The 17,766-nt window shown below is 45.6% G+C and overlaps 2 protein-coding genes across 2 annotated transcripts; both read left to right on the top strand.

The window, feature by feature from the left end:
- The first annotated feature begins 353 nt into the window (after positions 1-353).
- Positions 354-3,960, top strand: hamp2 (hepcidin antimicrobial peptide 2). Its single transcript, NM_001097261.1, has 3 exons — positions 354-523; positions 2,039-2,101; positions 3,621-3,960. Exons 1-3 carry the CDS (start codon positions 443-445, stop codon positions 3,717-3,719), a joined length of 243 nt encoding a protein of 80 aa, NP_001090730.1. The 5' UTR covers positions 354-442; the 3' UTR covers positions 3,720-3,960.
- A 4,884-nt stretch (positions 3,961-8,844) lies between these two features.
- LOC100487412 (nucleotide-binding oligomerization domain-containing protein 2) lies at positions 8,845-17,291 on the top strand. The gene is made up of 7 exons (XM_002938201.5): positions 8,845-9,165; positions 10,378-10,464; positions 11,035-11,076; positions 11,684-13,481; positions 14,548-14,631; positions 15,116-15,283; positions 16,062-17,291. Exons 1-7 carry the CDS (start codon positions 8,937-8,939, stop codon positions 16,378-16,380), a joined length of 2,727 nt encoding a protein of 908 aa, XP_002938247.5. The 5' UTR covers positions 8,845-8,936; the 3' UTR covers positions 16,381-17,291.
- Positions 17,292-17,766: the final 475 nt, after the last annotated feature.

The following is a 17,766-nucleotide window of genomic DNA, read 5'->3' as shown; positions in this document are numbered from 1 at the left end:
TCTGCTGCCTCTACAGTGATGCCCCTATATAAATCCCAACAAATTACACTGCATGGGATCTGCATATGGTGCAATCGGCTACTACTCAGGGCCCCCTACCGGCCTGCACCCCCTAACCCACTCTCAGATATATCTCTCTGTATAAGAAACTGAATTATATTTAGTGTGACTATACCTGTGACATCTATACCTATTTCCAAACTCTGGCTTTTTCCCTATAGATAACGGGAACTCGGATTGCCAGTAAGAAAGGAATAAACAAAGCAGATAAGGAGGAGGGAGATAAGGAGGGAGGGCACCCTGGCGCATGGGATTATCAGCAGTGTGACCTACTGGGTGACCCCTGAGCCTGGCGCTGCCCATAAATACGTCTGTCTGAGAACAGGGTAGCCACGATCAGCCATTCATCTGCCCAACAGAGAGTCACTGGCCAACCAGCAAAATGAAGTCTCTCCTGCTCTGCTGCCTGCTGCTCCTTCTCTCTCTCATCTGCCACAGGGGCCACAGCGCCTCCCTCAGTGGGGTAAGTGCCACTCACAAACCACTTGGGTGTTGGGAGATGGTCTATCAATGGTGGGATATTGGGTAGAGTAAGACATAAATGTTTTGTTGGGGTACAGTTCCAGCTATAATCCAAGTCCCAACAACTCCCAATGCTGGAGGCTGGAATTCTACATCAGCCAATGGCCCCCCCGTTGCCTGGTCCCCACTAGGACCCCCTGGTTTGGGCCATGCCAGTGGGTCAGTCAACTGTGGGCCACTGTGTGGTTGCCTTCACTTAACCATGTCCTTCCAGCTATAGTCCAAGTCCCAACAACACCCAATGCTGGAGGATGGAATTTTACATCAGCCAAGGGCCCCCCCCCCTGTTGCCTGGTCCCCACTGGGACCCCCCTGGTTTGGGCCAATGGGTCAGTCAACTGTGGGTCAGTGTGTGGTCGCCTTCACTAACCCATGTCCTTCCAGCTATAGTTCAAGTCCCAACAACTCCCAATGCTGGAGGCTGGAATTCTACATCAGCCAAGGGCCCCCCCCTTCCTGTTGCCTGGTCCCCACTGGGACCCCCTGGTTTGGACATGGGTCAGTCAACTGTGGGCCAGTGTGTGGTCGCCTTCACTTAACCATGTCCTTCCAGCTATAGTTCAAGTCCCAACAACTCCAAATGCTGGAGGCTGGAATTCTACATCAGTCAAGGGCCCCCCAAACTGGGACCCCCTGGTTTGGGTCATGGGTCAGTCAACTGTGGGCTAGTGTGGTCGCCTGCACTGTCCTTCCAGCTACAGTTCAAGTGCCAACAACTCCCAATGCTGGAGGTTGGAATTCTACATCAGCCAAGGGCCCCCCCTTCCTGTTGCCTGGTCCCCACTGGGACCCCCTGGTTTGGACATGGGTCAGTCAACTGTGGGCCAGTGTGGTCGCCTTCACTTAACCATGTCCTTCCAGCTATAGTTCAAGTCCCAACAACTCCCAATGCTGGAGGCTGGAATTCTACATCAGCCAAGGCCCCCCCCCCCCTGTTACCTGGTCCCCACTGGGACCCCCTGGTTTGGGCCAATGGGTCAGTCAACTGTGGGCCAGTGTGTGGTCGCCTTCACTAACCCATGTCCTTCCAGCTATAGTCCAAGTCCCAACAACTCCCAATGGTGGAGGCTGGAATTCTACATCAGCCAAGGGGGCCCCCTTGTTGCCTGGTCCCCACTGGGACCCCCCTGATTTTGGCCATGGGTCAGTCAACTGTGGGCCAGTGTGTGGTCGCCTTCACTAACCCATGTCCTTCCAGCTATAGTTCAAGTCCCAACAACTCCCAATGCTGGAGGCTGGAATTCTACATCAGCCAAGGGCCCCCCCTTCCTGTTGCCTGGTCCCCACTGGGACCCCCTGGTTTGGCCATGGGTCAGTCAACTGTGGGCCAGTGTGTGGTCGCCTTCACTTAACCATGTCCTTCCACCTGTAGTTCAAGTCCCAACAACCCCCAATGCTGGAATTCAACATCAGTGATCTGTATATTCATTTTGTCTTATTTTATCCTCTTTAACAGAATGAAATAAAGGCTCCAGAACACCCGATCTCTGAATCTGAGCAGGGGGAATCCGATGCTTTGGTGAGTAAAGCCCCTGTTTCCCCTGTAGAAGGTGTATCTATAGTCTAATATCCCATATATGCATCTACAGCACACTTGCCACTTTTACATGATTTGCTCAACCACACTGTATATTGTCGCCGGGGTACAAAAATACTCGCAAGGGTTAAAGCATGCTGGGAGTTGCAGTCCAGCAACATCAGGGTTGGATGCTAAACACGATATTAAACCTATAAAGCTTTACCCCAGCTCTCCAGTGGCCTCATTAAAATGCAAATGAATAGCCCAATGAGAATCCTACCTAATCTGTGTACATCTGGCTCCATGTTCTTTGTTTCTTCAACTGGAGCTCAAAGCAATAAACACCGAACAACTAAACAGCAGCATGTCCTCTCTACTGATGTCTGACTCCAGTCTGATATAGCCAAAATGGCACAGTAATCTCTGTATGTAAGATAATAGCAAGATGGCTGCCATAGTGCTGGGAATCAATTTCATTGGTCAGTGGCTCATTGGTCTCAGTGGGAGCGTTTAAAGAGGTAGTTCACCCAGCGGCTAAATGTGTTTGCTCCAGGCCCCCCTGCTGAAAAATCTTTTGAAGGGGCCCGACACAACCATTCCCTCCTCCTCTGCCCCCCCCCCTCGTTGCACCGCCGGCCCCGACCGCATTACTATATTTAAAGATACTAGAGGGGCTAGGGAGGGGGGACTATGGTACAGCGGGCCCTACTGTTGCCTGGTCCCCAGGGTCTATTGAAAACATAGTAACATACGATTTTTAAATTTGTCTTCATTATTTCTTTTTTTATTATAGTTTTTGAATTATTTGCCTTCTTTTTCTGATTTTTCCCTGCTTTCAAATGGGGGTCACTGACCCCAGAGCCAAAAAACGATTGCTCTTTTTATTATTATTATTATTTTTCTATTTATTCACACATCAGCCTCTCCTTTAAACCACTCCTTAGTTGTTAAGGTAATTTCATCCCTAGCAACCAGATAGCCGCTGAAACTCCAGAGCTGCTGAACAAAAAGTGAAATAGTTGAAAAAAAAAAACTACAGATAACAAAAAATGAAGACCAGTTGCAAATTGTCTTGGAATATTACTCTCTACATCAGGGATCCCCAACTTTTATTACCCATGAGCAACATTCCAGTTAAAAAAAAGCTGGGGAGAACATAAGCGCAAAAACTTTCCTAGTAGGTGACCAATAAGGACTCAGATTGGTTAATTAGTAGCCCAGTGTGGACTGGCAGACTACTAGAGGCTCAGGAATTCAAAAATAACTCCCTGGTTTGGGGGCACTGAGAGCAACATCCAAGGGGTTGGGGAGCAACATGTTGCCCCTGAGCCACTGGTTGGGGATCACTGCTCTACATCATACTAAAGTTAATTCAAAGGTGAACTTCCCCTTTAATAATGGGAGTCCCAGACTGATAGTAGTGGAATATTAGTATAAAAGATAGCATTACCCAGATAATGATGGCAGGTTTGGACCCAGGCAGAATCCCTCTCTGATATCCGTTATCTTCTTCCTGCAGGGACCTCTGTTCCGGACCAAGAGACACCTCAACATCTGCGTCTACTGCTGCAAGTGCTGCAAGAAACAGAAGGGCTGCGGGATGTGCTGTTTTACCTGAACCTTCTTCCCTTCGATCCAGAAAGGAGGAACATCATGAAAGGACCAAGCAAGACCCAACTTTAGGGATGAGCAGCCACAGACAACCCTCTGCTCTAGGCCTGGAGATCCTGATGGTCTTCAAGAATCATCTCTAGGTTCTTTGGGGGTCATTATAACCGTCCCCTACAATTCAGGCTCTCATTGAGACGATACAGAATGCTCTGTATAACCCACACTGGGTCCCCTTGCATTCCTTACGTGCCGTTCCTCTTGTCCATTGTACACCCCCCCCCCCACCTGCTGAACATATTTATTTATTAGAATGCTGCTTCTCTCCTCATTTATTTATATTCCCTTTTATATTATTGTTTAATATCCTTATCTACCGACTCTTTGTATAGAACTATTTCATTGCAGTTTACTCTTTAATACTTAATGACTGATTTAGTTGTTTGTTTAACTGATTTGTGCCAATGGGTAAGCAATAAAAAATACATTTCTGCCTTATATGTGCCTCTATATATTGTGTATATATATATATATATATATAAATCTTACGTTTTTTACTATAGTGTTAGAGTATTTCCCTTCTACTTCTAACTCCTTGCAGCTTTCAAATGGGGGTCACTGACCCCATCAGACAAAAAACTATTGCTCTGTGAGGCTACAGTTTTATTATTATTCTTATTTTTTTATTCCTTATCTTTCTATTCAGGCCCTCTCCTATTCATATTTCAGTCTCTCTGTCAAACCACTGCCTGGTTGCTAGGATACTTTAGACCATAGCAACTAGACCATAGCTAAATAATTAACAAACCGCAAATAATAAAAAAATGAAAACCAATTGCAAATTGTCTGAGTATTACTCTCTATATCATATTAAAAGTTCAAGTAGAGATGAGACCCAAAACATTTAGGGTTGTCACTTTTCATCAATGTTCTTACTGGCCAGGGTAGGGGACGGGGCCACAAGGGATTGGGGCTGTGACATTAGGGCGGAGTTGTGATGTGGGTGGGGGCAGGGCATGACAGGGGCGGGGCATGACAATAGTGGGAGCATATAGGGGGAAATAGGGAGCAAGGCTGGTTAGAAAGGGAGCTGGGAGAGGGGCCAGAAGGTGGGATGGGGGCAGAGGACAAGTTAATACAAATTTACCAGCAACTACATAGGGTAAAAAGAAAGGAATAACCAAGGATAATAGGGGGCAGGACAGACAAGAGATACTTTGGCAAGCCGTCCCCCCAGTTCAACATTTACACCTGCATCAAAATCTGCCCATTGGTGCCAAAAGCCCACTCAGCCATACTGTTCGTATCTTCCTTCCCCTCTTGCTGCATTGTCATTGCTGCCTTCATATAAAAAAAGTAACGGACAAAGCATCATGGGATTTTTTATTTTAAAAACAGAAGCCTGGGGTCACTGATATTGCTTTAAATAGTTTGTTCCTTTCTGCTACATTGTTGCAAGAGTCAGAACCAGCAATGCAGGGTACAGGACAATGCAGGACAACAGGGGACAGGCAAATACAAAGGCAAAAAATTATTTTGGGTTTAAGATGAAAATATCTGCTTCACGGGTACATTATTGTTGTGTGTATTGAAAGGTGTAAATATATGGGTTTAGTTGCCCTTTAAATTCCGAATAACCAGAGGGGTCATTTGTCTAGAGGGAAATGCAAGAGCACTACAATAAGTGGGTTTCATACATTGGACATACAGAGTAACATATAAAGCAATCAGTAACCGATACAAGAGGGGAAGAGAGCCCTGCCCAAAAGAGCTTACAATCTACAAGGAGTAACATATAAAGCAATCAATAACAGATACAGGAGGGGAAGAGAGCCCTGTCCAAAAGAGCTTACAATCTATAAGGAGTAACATATAAAGCAATCAGTAACCGATACAAGAGGGGAAGGGAGCCCTGCCCAAAAGAGCTTACAATCTATAAGGAGTAACATATAAAGCAATCAATAACAGATACAGGAGGGGAAGAGAGCCCTGTCCAAAAGAGCTTACAATCTATAAGGAGTAACATATAAAGCAATCAGTAACCGATACAAGAGGGGAAGAGAGCCCTGCCCAAAAGAGCTTACACTCTACAAGGAGTAACATATAAAGCAATCAGTAACCGATACAAGAGGGGAAGAGAGCCCTGCCCAAAAGAGCTTACACTCTACAAGGAGTAACATATAAAGCAATCAGTAACCGATACAAGAGGTGAAGAGAGCCCTGCCCAAAAGAGCTTACAATCTACAAATGACTGCTCCTGGGCAAACTTAGTGCATTTGTTACATATGGAGGTAGATCTGTTGTCATTGATAGATTAGAAAAACAAGCCCCGTCCTTATCAATGTGTATCTGCAGTGTAGGGCGTCGGATCACTGTCAGTAATGGGCTAATTGTCCCACTTTGGTACAAGTGTAATAAACAGGCACCTTGGTACCAGCCCACAGCCTGTAACTACAGCGCGACTGCTGATAAGGCCTCTTGGTTATTTGCCTTCATGAGCCGCCCTGGAATGAAACTAAAACAACTACTTTTTTAGGGTTAAAACCACTTCCATGCATTTAAAGGGATATTATCATGTCCAAATGTAAAGTTTTTTGTTTTTTTTTCATTTGCCTTGCTAAGCTTTGTTTTTTGTTACCGCAGTCAATGCCTCCCTGTCAGCCATAAAGCAGGGCAGGACTGCTGCTTACAATGGGGGGATCAGATAGGATCTGTGCCACTGTGACAGAATGCTCTGTTATACAGATAGCTAGAATCTCAGCCATAAAGCAGGGCAGGACTGCTGCTTACAATGGGGGGATCAGATAGGATCTGTGCCACTGTGACAGAATGCTCTGTTATACAGATAGCTAGAATCTCAGCCATAAAGCAGGGCAGGACTGCTGCTTACAATGGGGGGGGGATCAGATAGGATCTGTGCCACTGTGACAGAATGCTCTGTTATACAGATAGCTAGAATCTCAGCCATAAAGCAGGGCAGGACTGATCCCGGGATGCCATACAGTATGTGGGCAAAATGAATGGGCAGAGCTGGCAGCACTATGCCCAAGAGAGTTAGTTGAATATTGCTGTACTAGTTAATAAATCCGGTGCTGTCGCTCCCGGCGTCACGTACTACACGGCCCAATGGACTTCATATTAGGGTGTGGTCGCTGCAGGTAATCTTCCCAGTACTTTGGACCTGTGCAAAATGCAGAAAATGGATCAAGATAAAACAGATCTGAATATGTTTGAGAGAAGCTCAGAGCCGTGACCGAGCCGCCCAAGGTAGGTGCCCAATCTCTGGCTCTTTTGCCTTACAGAAAGGAGATATGGGTAAACCTATGGGTCACCTGTAACTATGGGTCACAGCAGGGATCACTCCCTCCAGGTGCTGCTGAACTGCAGCTCCCACTTTATTCATAAGGGGAATTAGTGTATCTATAGCTGGTACTGCCTGCCCTGAAGAGCTTGCAATTCATAATGGAGCTGTAAACATAAGTGTTGGTTCTTACATCACTTTTGAATGAACTTTTACTATGATGTAGAGAGTGATATTATGAGACAGTTTGCAATTGGTCTTCATTTTTTATTATTTGTGGGGAGTTTTGAAATGATTTTTATTTTCTTTCAGCAGTTATCTGGTTTCTAGGTTTTAAATTGCAATAGCAACCATGGAGACTGAAATATAGAAAGGAGGGGACCTGGATAGAAAAATAATTAATTAAAAGTAACAATAACAATAAAATTGTAGCCTTACAGAACAACTTTATGGGTGCTGGGGTCGGTGACAATTTGTAACATCAGTGTTTTAGTCCCTCCTCCCCGGCCAGGATTTCAAATGATGCAGAAAGAGAAGAACTGTTTTGCAGTTGGATTTCAGCATATAAAAATTATACTTATTCCTACTTGTTGAAGGAACATAGGGATATTAGGGGTTTCTGGGTTGTGTGGGGCTCTTTAACACATTTTGGTTTGGGACCACCCCCTTAATGGTCCACTCTCTGTCAACTGAGCAAGGCGCCAGGCACTGACTACTGAAAAGACTACGCGCTGATGACACTCTGATGATGAAACGTGGAAAACAACCGACAATAAAGGACAAGTTAAATAGGTTCTCCATGATAAAAGCAATAAATAGTGTCAGATATGGTCTCCCTGGGTGATTTACCTGCAATTAAACACATGGAACTGATTCTGCAACAGGAATAATATACTACTTTATACAATATCAGCAACAAGAACCACGTGTGCAGGCACGGGACCTGTGCCAACGTTTGTTAAAGAGCCCCACACAACCCAGAAACCCCTAATATACCCATCACTGTATACAAAAAGATGCATGGATACTACTTTCATATGCTGAAATCCAGCTGCAAACTAGTTCTTCTCTTTCTGTATCATTTGAAATCCTGGCAGGGGAGGAGGGACTAAAACACTGATGTTACAAATTGTAACAACTTCCCCACAGCTTACAGACAGCATGCAGGAACTACATAACCCACAATGCATTGCACTGGGATGTTCCTTTCCTTATTGACATCACGTGTGCAGCAGGGAATTGTGGGATTGGGAGGAGGCAGGCTGAAGGCAGGCTGAGGGCAGGTGACTACAGTTACATTTTATTATTATTTTATTTTTTTTTATTATTATTATTCTCAAAGTAGTCAGCCAGATCAGCAGGGGAACAGGGGGCGGGGCTTAGGGAACTGTTCCAAACCATATTATTACATCAAACATCATGTAAAGGCTGCATATTGTTTAAATGATGTATATTGCAAAGTTGCTTGAAATTATGTTTCAAAAAGCTGTGTTTGGGTGGAGTTCCCCTTTAATGACATATTTTCAATGGTTATAAAATTATTTGTAAATGCAGTTGCTATTGAAAGCAGTGTCTTTTCCATCAGACATGGTTGGGTTGGCCACCAATATCAACCCCAGGAAGGCGACCTAGTTTTATGGTTATGTGCCTTGGCTATAAAGTCATAAGTGTGACTCCCTAGTGATAGGAAACCTTTAGAACCTTTAGCCAAGGTTTAAGGGTAGCCAAGGAAGAAGCCAAAGCATCTTCCAGTGTATATTGCCATATAGTTGCCATGGTCCTGCTTAGCAGAGCTCTATGCTTATGGCTTTTTTATGTTTATGTCTGTAGATGTCTTTCAAAGAAAAATGCCTCTGTGAAGTTCTGTTGTTCCGACCCAGTTTGACCAAATGGCTGGAAAGGAACCCGGTTGTGATCCTCAGGCACATGTACGAAGAGGGACATTTCTCCCAGGAGCTATATTTCAAGCTTCTGGAATGCCAGCCGGAAAAAAACCAGGTCATGTCCATGTTGGAGATGGTGACCAAGGATGAGGAGTTCTGCCGGAAGTTCCTCCATGTTCTTCAACAGGTGCAAGATTATTATTGCCAAGACCTGCAAAACTGGCTACGGAACACCTTCCCGGTCTACTTCTGTCAAACGCCTGGGTCAATCGGTACGGAGAGGGGAATGGGAAACGTATTGGGGTTCATTAACGTTAGGTAGAAAGTGGTAGGCTCAGCTAAGCAGGCATCACCGGGCTTATCCTGGAAGAACCCCCTTGTGAACAGAGCTGTCTTTAGTTCCAGCGATGCAAGATGGAGTCAACAACACCTTGATATTGAGGTTCTCCAACCTGCAGGCAGCACATCGATGACATTAGTTTGGCTCAGCGTAGGATACATTCCTTTGTGTTAGTCCGTGACATCATTAAAGGGAGGAGGGAGCTCTCAGACAACTTTGTTTGAGGAGCAGTAAGTGTTTGTTTGATAGCACTTCCCTCATTAGACCAGTTAAGGTGGCCATACAAGGGCCGATTGTAGCTGCCGATATCAGTCCCTTAGACCAATTCGGCAGCTTATCGGCCCATGTAGGGGTAGCAACGACAAGCCTGCCCTACCGATATCTGGCCTGAAATCGGCCAGATCTCGATCGGGCAAGTTAAAAAATTTAGTCGGATCGGGTACCGCATCGGCTCGTTGATACAGTCCCCGAACTGACTGCCCCTTTACCATCCTTATAATTTGATCGTTTTGCCCCAGGGACAAACGACTGAAATAGCCTAAATTTGCCCGATATCCCCCACCCGTAGGTGGGGATATCGGGAGAAGATCCCCACCGCCAAGCGAGCGGATCTTAACGTGTATGGCCACTTTATGACTCTTAGGGAGTCATTTATTATGTGCAAGGCAGCTTGCAAAGTTCAAAAACCAGAGGCGATCCCAGTCTTTTTTGCACGTTCCATCTTGCCCTTTACAAAGATGACCTGCATTGGGTCTCTACCCATTTAGACGTTCAAGCTTGGGGGGCCACCACCCTATTCTTACAGCCTGAGCTATGGCATTGAAATGTCACTGAATGTTATGGGGTGCTAAGGAGTCCTGCTAGGAAACAACCACATTAACACATTACTGAGGTCCTTGCCGGAAAGCATTTTCCCCTTTACGCCTGCTGGTATCTGGCCAATTCTTTGGACATTTATCAACTGGAGAGGCAGAAGAGCCCTACACGTGGGTCAATAAACTGCAGACATAGTTGGAGGGCCAGCAGAATGTATCAGGCAGCGTGCAGCAACTTTAAGACTTTAAAATGAGTTTATTGTTGACCAAATATGAAGCCTTTGAACTAAACGGATCGAGTGACCTTTGCTAAATTTGCTCATTTTCAGAAAAAGAGAAACCTGACAAAACCAGTACCTGGACCACGTTAAAGAGAAAGCTGAGTAACACTCGCATGTTCAAGTTGGAGAGACTGGGTGAGTTATTGTCAGAACAACTCAACAGAACAATTGGGCAACAGCCAGTACTTCTGAAGGTTGAAGAACCCCGATCCGGCCCAAAACGGAAGCCCCCCAGTGGCCAATTCATTCTTTGTGTAGGAATCATAAAGGTCCCCATACATGGACTGATAATCGACCTGTGTTTGGGCACTCCCGACAGGCCTGCCTGACTGATATCTGGCCTGAAATCATCCAGATCTCGATCGGACAGGTTAGAAAATCTAGTCGGATCGGGGACCGCATCAACGAGCCAATGCGGTCCCCAATCCGACTAGATTTTCTAACCTGTCCGATCGAGATCTGGACGATTTCAGGACCGACTTTCCCTATGTCCATCATTATTATTCGACCGTTTACCCTGGATTCTCCAGATATCGCCAACCCATAGGTGGGGGATATCGGGAGAAGATGATCTGCCCGTGTATGGGGACCTTAAGGCTTGGTCATTGTATTGCTGCTTATCCTATCATTGAGTAAATACCATACACATGTACTGCATGTCAGACCCAGAGCAAAGACCTATATCTTTTATTCTCTTCTTTACAGACACAAAAACAAATCCGTCCGTCAAGTTTTGCCGGGTGAAAGGTAAGTGAGCACTAACAAGTATAGGGTTAAAAAGGAAATTCCTTTGTGTATTGTAGGTTAATGTACTCTACAAAAGTTGGTGTTTTTGGCATTGTTTGTGGATCTTTATTTCATTGCCTCTCTCTTCTGGCATACTCTAACCTCAGTTACCAAGACTCACTTAACCTAGCAACCAGAAATCAGACTCCTTGAGTAGGAATACATTTCTATTGTTATCACTATATCTTCCATCATCATTTTGAACTCCTAGAGCCACATAAGGAATCCCAGCTCGGCATGTACTCATTTCATGAGATAAGGGGGGGCTGACCAAAGGCTGGAGATTGTGGGGCTTGAACTGAGGGGCAGGCCAAGCACAGGAAAGACCCCTTACTTGAAGGAGATACAGGCCCATGTTAGGTGGGGTACTTTAGAATGTCATATCGCCATAGGGTTTATTACTTCTGCCCCTTATGCTGTTAATGCCTTCTCCATGGGTATGAGTTCACCAGTCTTCTGGTTCCTCTCAGTCAAAACCCTGTAATGCAGCAATATATCACTAATCATATTTTACCCCAAAGATCTAAAGTTGAGAAAAGTAATGGAACCTTCCTTATTCTTTATCCAGAGAGTCTGCGGTACCACAAGCATTCCATTCTGTCCCAAAAGAAGAAGATCCAAGGGAACCTGGAGACCTCCCACAGCTGCTGTGAGCTGATAGAGATCAAGTACACCGAGTTATTGATCACCAATGAAGACCCTGAGACATTTCCCGACCAACACGAGTACTTTATCCTTGCTAATCGCCGTGCTCGCATCTACGCCCATAACAAGCACCAGAAGATCACTTTAGGAGACCTTCTAACTCCGGTGGCTTCTGAATCACAAATGCCACGGAGGGTTCTTGTCACTGGGATTGCTGGGATTGGCAAGAGTCTGGCAATGCAGAGGCTGATCCATGACTGGGCTATAGGAATGCTATACAGAGATGTCGCCTGTGCTGTACATTTTGCATTTCGGGAGCTGAACTTATCAAGAAGCCCGTTGAGCTTTCTTGATCTTGTAAAGCGCAACCATGTCCACTTAGAAGATGTGCTGGAAGAGCTATGCCTTGACCCCCGAAACCTCTTGATTATTCTAGATGGTCTGGATGAATTTCAGTACTCCATAAATGATGGGAAGGCCGTGAAGAATATCAGGGAGGCCGTACCCATCAAAGACCTGGTTTATAGCCTTATCAGTGGGAAGCTGTTACCAGGGGCTTCCATCGTGGTTACCAGTAGGCCACGTCCATCCATTCCAATAGCCGCTTTTGATCGTCGAGTGGTTATCCTGGGATTTGAGCAGGAGCAAGTGAGAGAGTACTGCTTCAGGTTTTTTAGAGAGAAAGACCTGTCGGAGAATGTCTTCCAGTACATAATACAAAATGACCATTTATCGGGCATGTCCTTCATCCCACTCTATTGCTTCATCATATGCACAGCCCTGAGTTCCTTCTTCCAGTGCCGGGACAGTGGCTATTGCACCGAGAGGCCGCCCCAGACCATAACTGAGGTTTATCGTTGCTATCTTTGCACCATCATGCACCACCACATGAGAGGGTCCTCAAGCAGAGATGGAGCTGCCTCTGAGCCCATCGTCCTCTGCAGCCCTCCCATTCTTACGGCTATGAAGGATGTACTTTATCAACTGGGGAAACTGGCCTACTATTCACTGTTGAAGAACAAAATTCTGTTTTACCCAGAGGACATCCAAACGTATGGGTTTCACCCTACAGAACTACCGGACAGCTTCTTGCAACGAATCTTTGTGCAGGAATCTGGGCAGCAACAGGAGGTGTTTGCATTCTTCCATTTAACTCTCCAGGAGCACCTCGCTGCCCTCTACTGTGTCATGTCTCTCACTCCCGAGGCAGAAGAGCTGACACAATGCCTTGATCTCTGGTGCTTTGGAGTCATTCCTGAAGACCCAGTCCCAAGCAAACTTCTGTCCACCACTCTGGAGATCCAGATGGACAACCAGTGGGAAAGGCTGCAGATGTTCTCTAGGTTCTTCATGGGCCTCCTCTGTTTTAGAATTGAAGGGAAGATGAAAGGGCTGGTAGACTGCCTGAGCCACGATGTCCTGGACCCTCTGACCAGCTGGTTTAAAGGGAAAATTAGATATGAAGTCAATCAGAAGCTCCTCAATCTGTTGCACTGCCTGAGGGAATTCCAGCAGGAAACGGTGGTACAAAACGTGGCCTCTGAGATCGACGAAGTTAATTTTTTCAAGGTTACGCTGAACCCCGCCGACTGCGCCACTCTGTGCTACGTCCTCCAGCACTGCACCAGCAGCCTCAAGATCCTCAACATCGGCTATGCCAATATCGGTATCCAAGGGTTGCGGATTCTACAGCCTCTGCTCCATCGCTGCCAAACCCTCTAGTGAGTATTGGCTGTACCACTGCACAGCTGTATTTGGGTACTAGAAATAAGTCCTTATGGGCAAAGCAATACAAGTATAGTAACCTAAAGAGACCAGACTCTCATAGCTCCAGGTCTGGGAATCCATAGCTACCGACCAGCAGTAACAGGGGTACAATTTGCTTCAGTGTCGGACTGGCCCACCTGGATACCAGGAAAACTCCCGGTGGTCCCAGGTGTCAGTGGGCCCCCAACTTCCCTCCCAGACACTTTGCCTTGTATGTCTATATCTTTGTCATTCATCTTTTCTGTAGAAATAGAAATGGAGTGAAGGGTAGATTATAGAATGGTAAAGAGAAGAGACTAGTAGAATAAGGAATTTGAGTAAGGTGAAGAGGAAAAGTATGTGGAGAATGGACCTACGGTCTAAGGTTTTCTGGTGGGCCCCTGGCATCCCAGTCCGACATTGCCCCCTTTCCTTACCCCCATTATAATCACAGGCCCACCCCTGCCCTGCCCATTTCACCCATTTTTCTGCCCATTTACTAGTCACATTCACTGTTTCCCTACCCAGTCCGTCCATTTTACATCATAGCACCGCCCGCCAAATGATGTCACTGGCCGCCCCCAACCCGAAGGCCAGTATTATGTGAAAAAAAACATGGTAACCCTTGGTCTAGCAACTGCTTATAAGTAATAGGTGAACAGTCTACTCCAGTTATAGAAAACCTTATCAACCACCCAGGATGCTCCAGGTCTAGTAACCTATAGCAACCAATCAATTGTAATAGGCAGAAGAGGATGGAAAAAACATAGGAATGCAGGGTCGGACTGGAGGGTGAAGGTGGGTGCGTCCCCTAACCCCCCCGCAGGAACCCCCCTAACCCCCTCGCAGGGCCCCCCACCCAACGTCCTCCCCCGAGCACGTAAATTTGACACGTCAGGGGAGGAACAGTCAGTTGGGGGAGCGCCGGCAAGGGTTGGGTCCGGGCCGCCGGGACCCACTACAGCCGGGATTTTTCCCGGTGTCCCAGCGGCCCAGTCCGATCCTGTAGAAATGATAACGCTCCCTTTGTCTCTTCTCCAGCCTTCGCTATAACTCCCTGACCAAGGAAGCTGCCATGATTGTGTCCAAGGTGCTGAAGTCTGATTGTGAAGTGAAAAGTCTCCTGTAAGTTATAAAGCTGCTCACTTTCCTGCTTATTATCCTTAAATGCAAACCTGTATTACTTCTCATGAAGATGTCCAAATGATCAGCAGCCATACAGCCTGTCAGAGGTGCTGGGAGTTGTAGTTTAAAACCAGTTGAAGTCAGACATTCTTGCTCAACATATTTTTCCCTCATGGACCCAACACAAATAAACAACCCTTATCACAGCTGCTCCCTACCAACATATAATAAGGGATGGAATAGGCCATAGTGGGAAGAGCAAGCATGCTGCAATATTGTTTTCAACCAGTAGAAGGTGCTGTGTAGCCGGCACTTTTGGCAGCACAGTTCTCAATGCTGGTTCAGAGGCTGGTATTGAAATACAATATATCTGCTCCCTTTATAGTTACACCACCATAATAAAGCCCACTGCCTCACCGTTACCTTCTTACATACTCACTACCTAGCCACTGTCTGTCCCTAATTCTGCCATTTCCCCCCCTAGGATGTGTGGCAATAGCATTGGCTCAGAAGGTGTGCGGTATCTATGGGACGCACTCAGCAGTAACGAGACCCTGGAGGAGCTGTATGTAGATATCACCGGCATCACAGACAACGGCCTGGACAACTTTGTGCCTTGCCTGACCCACAACTCCACTCTGAGACTCCTGACGTGAGTTGCGCTGTCCACACCTTAACCCTTAGGGGCCAAGTAACTTATTTGATTTTAGTATTATTATTATTATTAACATTTATTTATAAAGCGCCAACATATCCCGCAGCGCTGTACAATAAGTGGGTTTCATACATTGGACATACAGAGTAACATATAAAGCAATCAATAACCGATACAAGAGGTGAAGAGAGCCCTGCCCCAAAGAGCTTACAATCTGATTTTATGAAATGAATAGTAAGCACACATTTGACAGCAGTTTATTTCAGTGGAATAGGTTGATGCTTGTGGCCTGAAACCTGCCTAATAGTCAGACCAGGACTAAAATAGCCTATCAGAATGAGTGGTGTGAAGCAGGAGCTCCCCCTACTGTACACAGGAGATGTTGCAACAGCAAAACAAAAACAAACGAGTTTATTTGAGAACAGTGAGAAACAGTAAGAGCGCAGCATATAAAATCAATTTTTGAAACCCGAACTCATATTTCTACCTGTCTGTACCCACTCACATAGCAACCAATCAGGTCTAGCTTTTGTTCTTTCATTGTGCCGCAGTTGACCAATCACATCTTGCAATTTGTTACAACACACAGTGAAATGACTCAATTCCACCCCTAAATGCCAGCTTAGAGAGAGATGGAATAAAAACAACAGAAATCCTTAATAAAAAAAAGACTATTTACAAAGTTGCAGTAACAAACCATAATCATTTAATTGTGGAACAGGGCCTTGCTCCTCGGGGGTGTGTACTTACAAATCTCGCCTTCTTCTGTCCACAGAATTGCAGGCAACAACCTGTCTGAGAGCAGCAAGCACCTCCTCGTAGAGCTGCAAGAGTGTAGGCAAGACCTGAAGATCCTGCGCAGCTTTGCGGGGGACATGGGGCTGCTACAGGCCTATCTGGACTGGGTGGAAGATCTGAAGAAGGACCCGCAGCAGCTGGAGTCAGCCAAGAATGCCAATGCCCTGCACAATATTCTGTGGGAGCTGGAGAAGGAGGAGGTGGAGGTGGAAGATAATAATGTTAAGGAAAGGACACTTCTACTGAAGAAGGAAATAACTGAACTCCTAGAGTGCTCCTCAGGGGCGGTATGCTGAGAGAGACCCGCCCATTCCAAAATGGCATCATTCCTACATACTGTAAAAATACAAACTCCTGTAAAATATAGGCAATGCCTTACTCTCTGGGGCACCTAAAGGACTAAGGGACGATTCAGTCTACCTCTAATAGTACCACTGGGATTCCTGTACTGGTGGCTCTGGAACTGGGGTGCTAAGCCATAGGGGGGGGCGGGGACTGCTGTGTACCTAATGCTCCCAGAAACAACCTTTTATATTGGGCAAAAGGCAATTTTTGAAGTTGTGCCAACATTTCTCAATAAATATTATTGTCCATTTTTTTATAAAAGAAGACGGAATCACGTTTGGTTGGGGCAATAAAATGACTTTCCTGCCCTCTTGCTTAATTATTATAAACCCTAAACCCCCATTAAGTCTTTAATAAGACCCTCAAGCCCCCACAAACCCATGAAGAGTGATGATGTCATTGCAGTGATGACATCATTACACATTTGGCAGCTGCAGAGTGATGCACTGGGGGCTCCACGTAGAGCAACGGGAGGGGGGGGAATATTTAGGGGTGTGGTCTAATACACCCTCTTATGCCACTCCCATCTCCTTTGATCAAAGGGCTTTGTTTGTGTTTATATATTAAAAATATGTGTTTTTTTGTAAAAACATCAGAAATTAGAAATTAACCCTTCTTTGAACTACGTGCAAGAAATTCCACATTTTGCAAGTGAAATATGTTTAGTTTAATAGAACAAAGCCAAGTGCCTGGTTTGGATTATGGTTTTACTGTACAAATAATACGTTCTTGCAGGTTTCATTTATTGTTCTATGTATTTCATTGGGTGTGTGCTTATTGTAAACTCCGCCCCCCTCACTGGCTATTGTGTTCAACGCAGCCTTAAAGGGGACCTGTCAGCCAGACATAAAAAGCTGTATAATAAAAGTCCTGTTCCAATTAAACCTGAAACCCAAATTTCTTTTTTATTAACACATCTGTACCCATTATAAAGGCATTTAAAAATCCCAGCTGTCAATCATATATTGCTTGCCCCGCCTCTATGTCTCAGGCATAGAGGCGGGGCAGATAACTACTTTCACTTTCCATTCAGCACTGTGCACACAAACAAGCCAAGGCACACATACATGCTAGGCCCCATCAGCCAATGAATGGGCAGAGTTCTGCCATTTGCTCCCACATCACTTCCTGTCAGCTGATCTCTGAGGGAGCACACAGCCCATCACTAAATGGCGGCTCAAGGGAAAGGATGGAAAAGGGCAATATTTACTGATATATATATTCCAGTTTGGGGAGATTCTTTAATAGGCCACTTAACATAATATAAACTATCTGTTGGTTACGTATTCATTCTGGGGATATAGTTTCCCTTTAACAACAGTGCCCACAAATCAAAC

This window comes from Xenopus tropicalis, chromosome 7 (genome assembly GCF_000004195.4).
Source record: "Xenopus tropicalis strain Nigerian chromosome 7, UCB_Xtro_10.0, whole genome shotgun sequence".
Lineage (NCBI taxonomy): Eukaryota > Metazoa > Chordata > Amphibia > Anura > Pipidae > Xenopus > Xenopus tropicalis.
This window is presented reverse-complemented; position numbering and strand designations above follow the sequence as displayed.

Excerpts from the sequence above, each read along its gene's own strand:
- hamp2 (NM_001097261.1), top strand. The coding sequence starts at position 443 with ATGAAGTCTCTCCTGCTCTGCTGCCTGCTGCTCCTTCTCTCTCTCATC. Across the intron at positions 524-2,038 it reads ACAGCGCCTCCCTCAGTGGG|AATGAAATAAAGGCTCCAGA; the intron begins GTAAGTGCCACT and ends CCTCTTTAACAG. Across the intron at positions 2,102-3,620 it reads AGGGGGAATCCGATGCTTTG|GGACCTCTGTTCCGGACCAA; the intron begins GTGAGTAAAGCC and ends TTCTTCCTGCAG.
- LOC100487412 (XM_002938201.5), top strand. The coding sequence starts at position 8,937 with ATGTACGAAGAGGGACATTTCTCCCAGGAGCTATATTTCAAGCTTCTG. Across the intron at positions 11,077-11,683 it reads CAAGTTTTGCCGGGTGAAAG|AGAGTCTGCGGTACCACAAG; the intron begins GTAAGTGAGCAC and ends TTCTTTATCCAG. Across the intron at positions 14,632-15,115 it reads TGTGAAGTGAAAAGTCTCCT|GATGTGTGGCAATAGCATTG; the intron begins GTAAGTTATAAA and ends TTCCCCCCCTAG.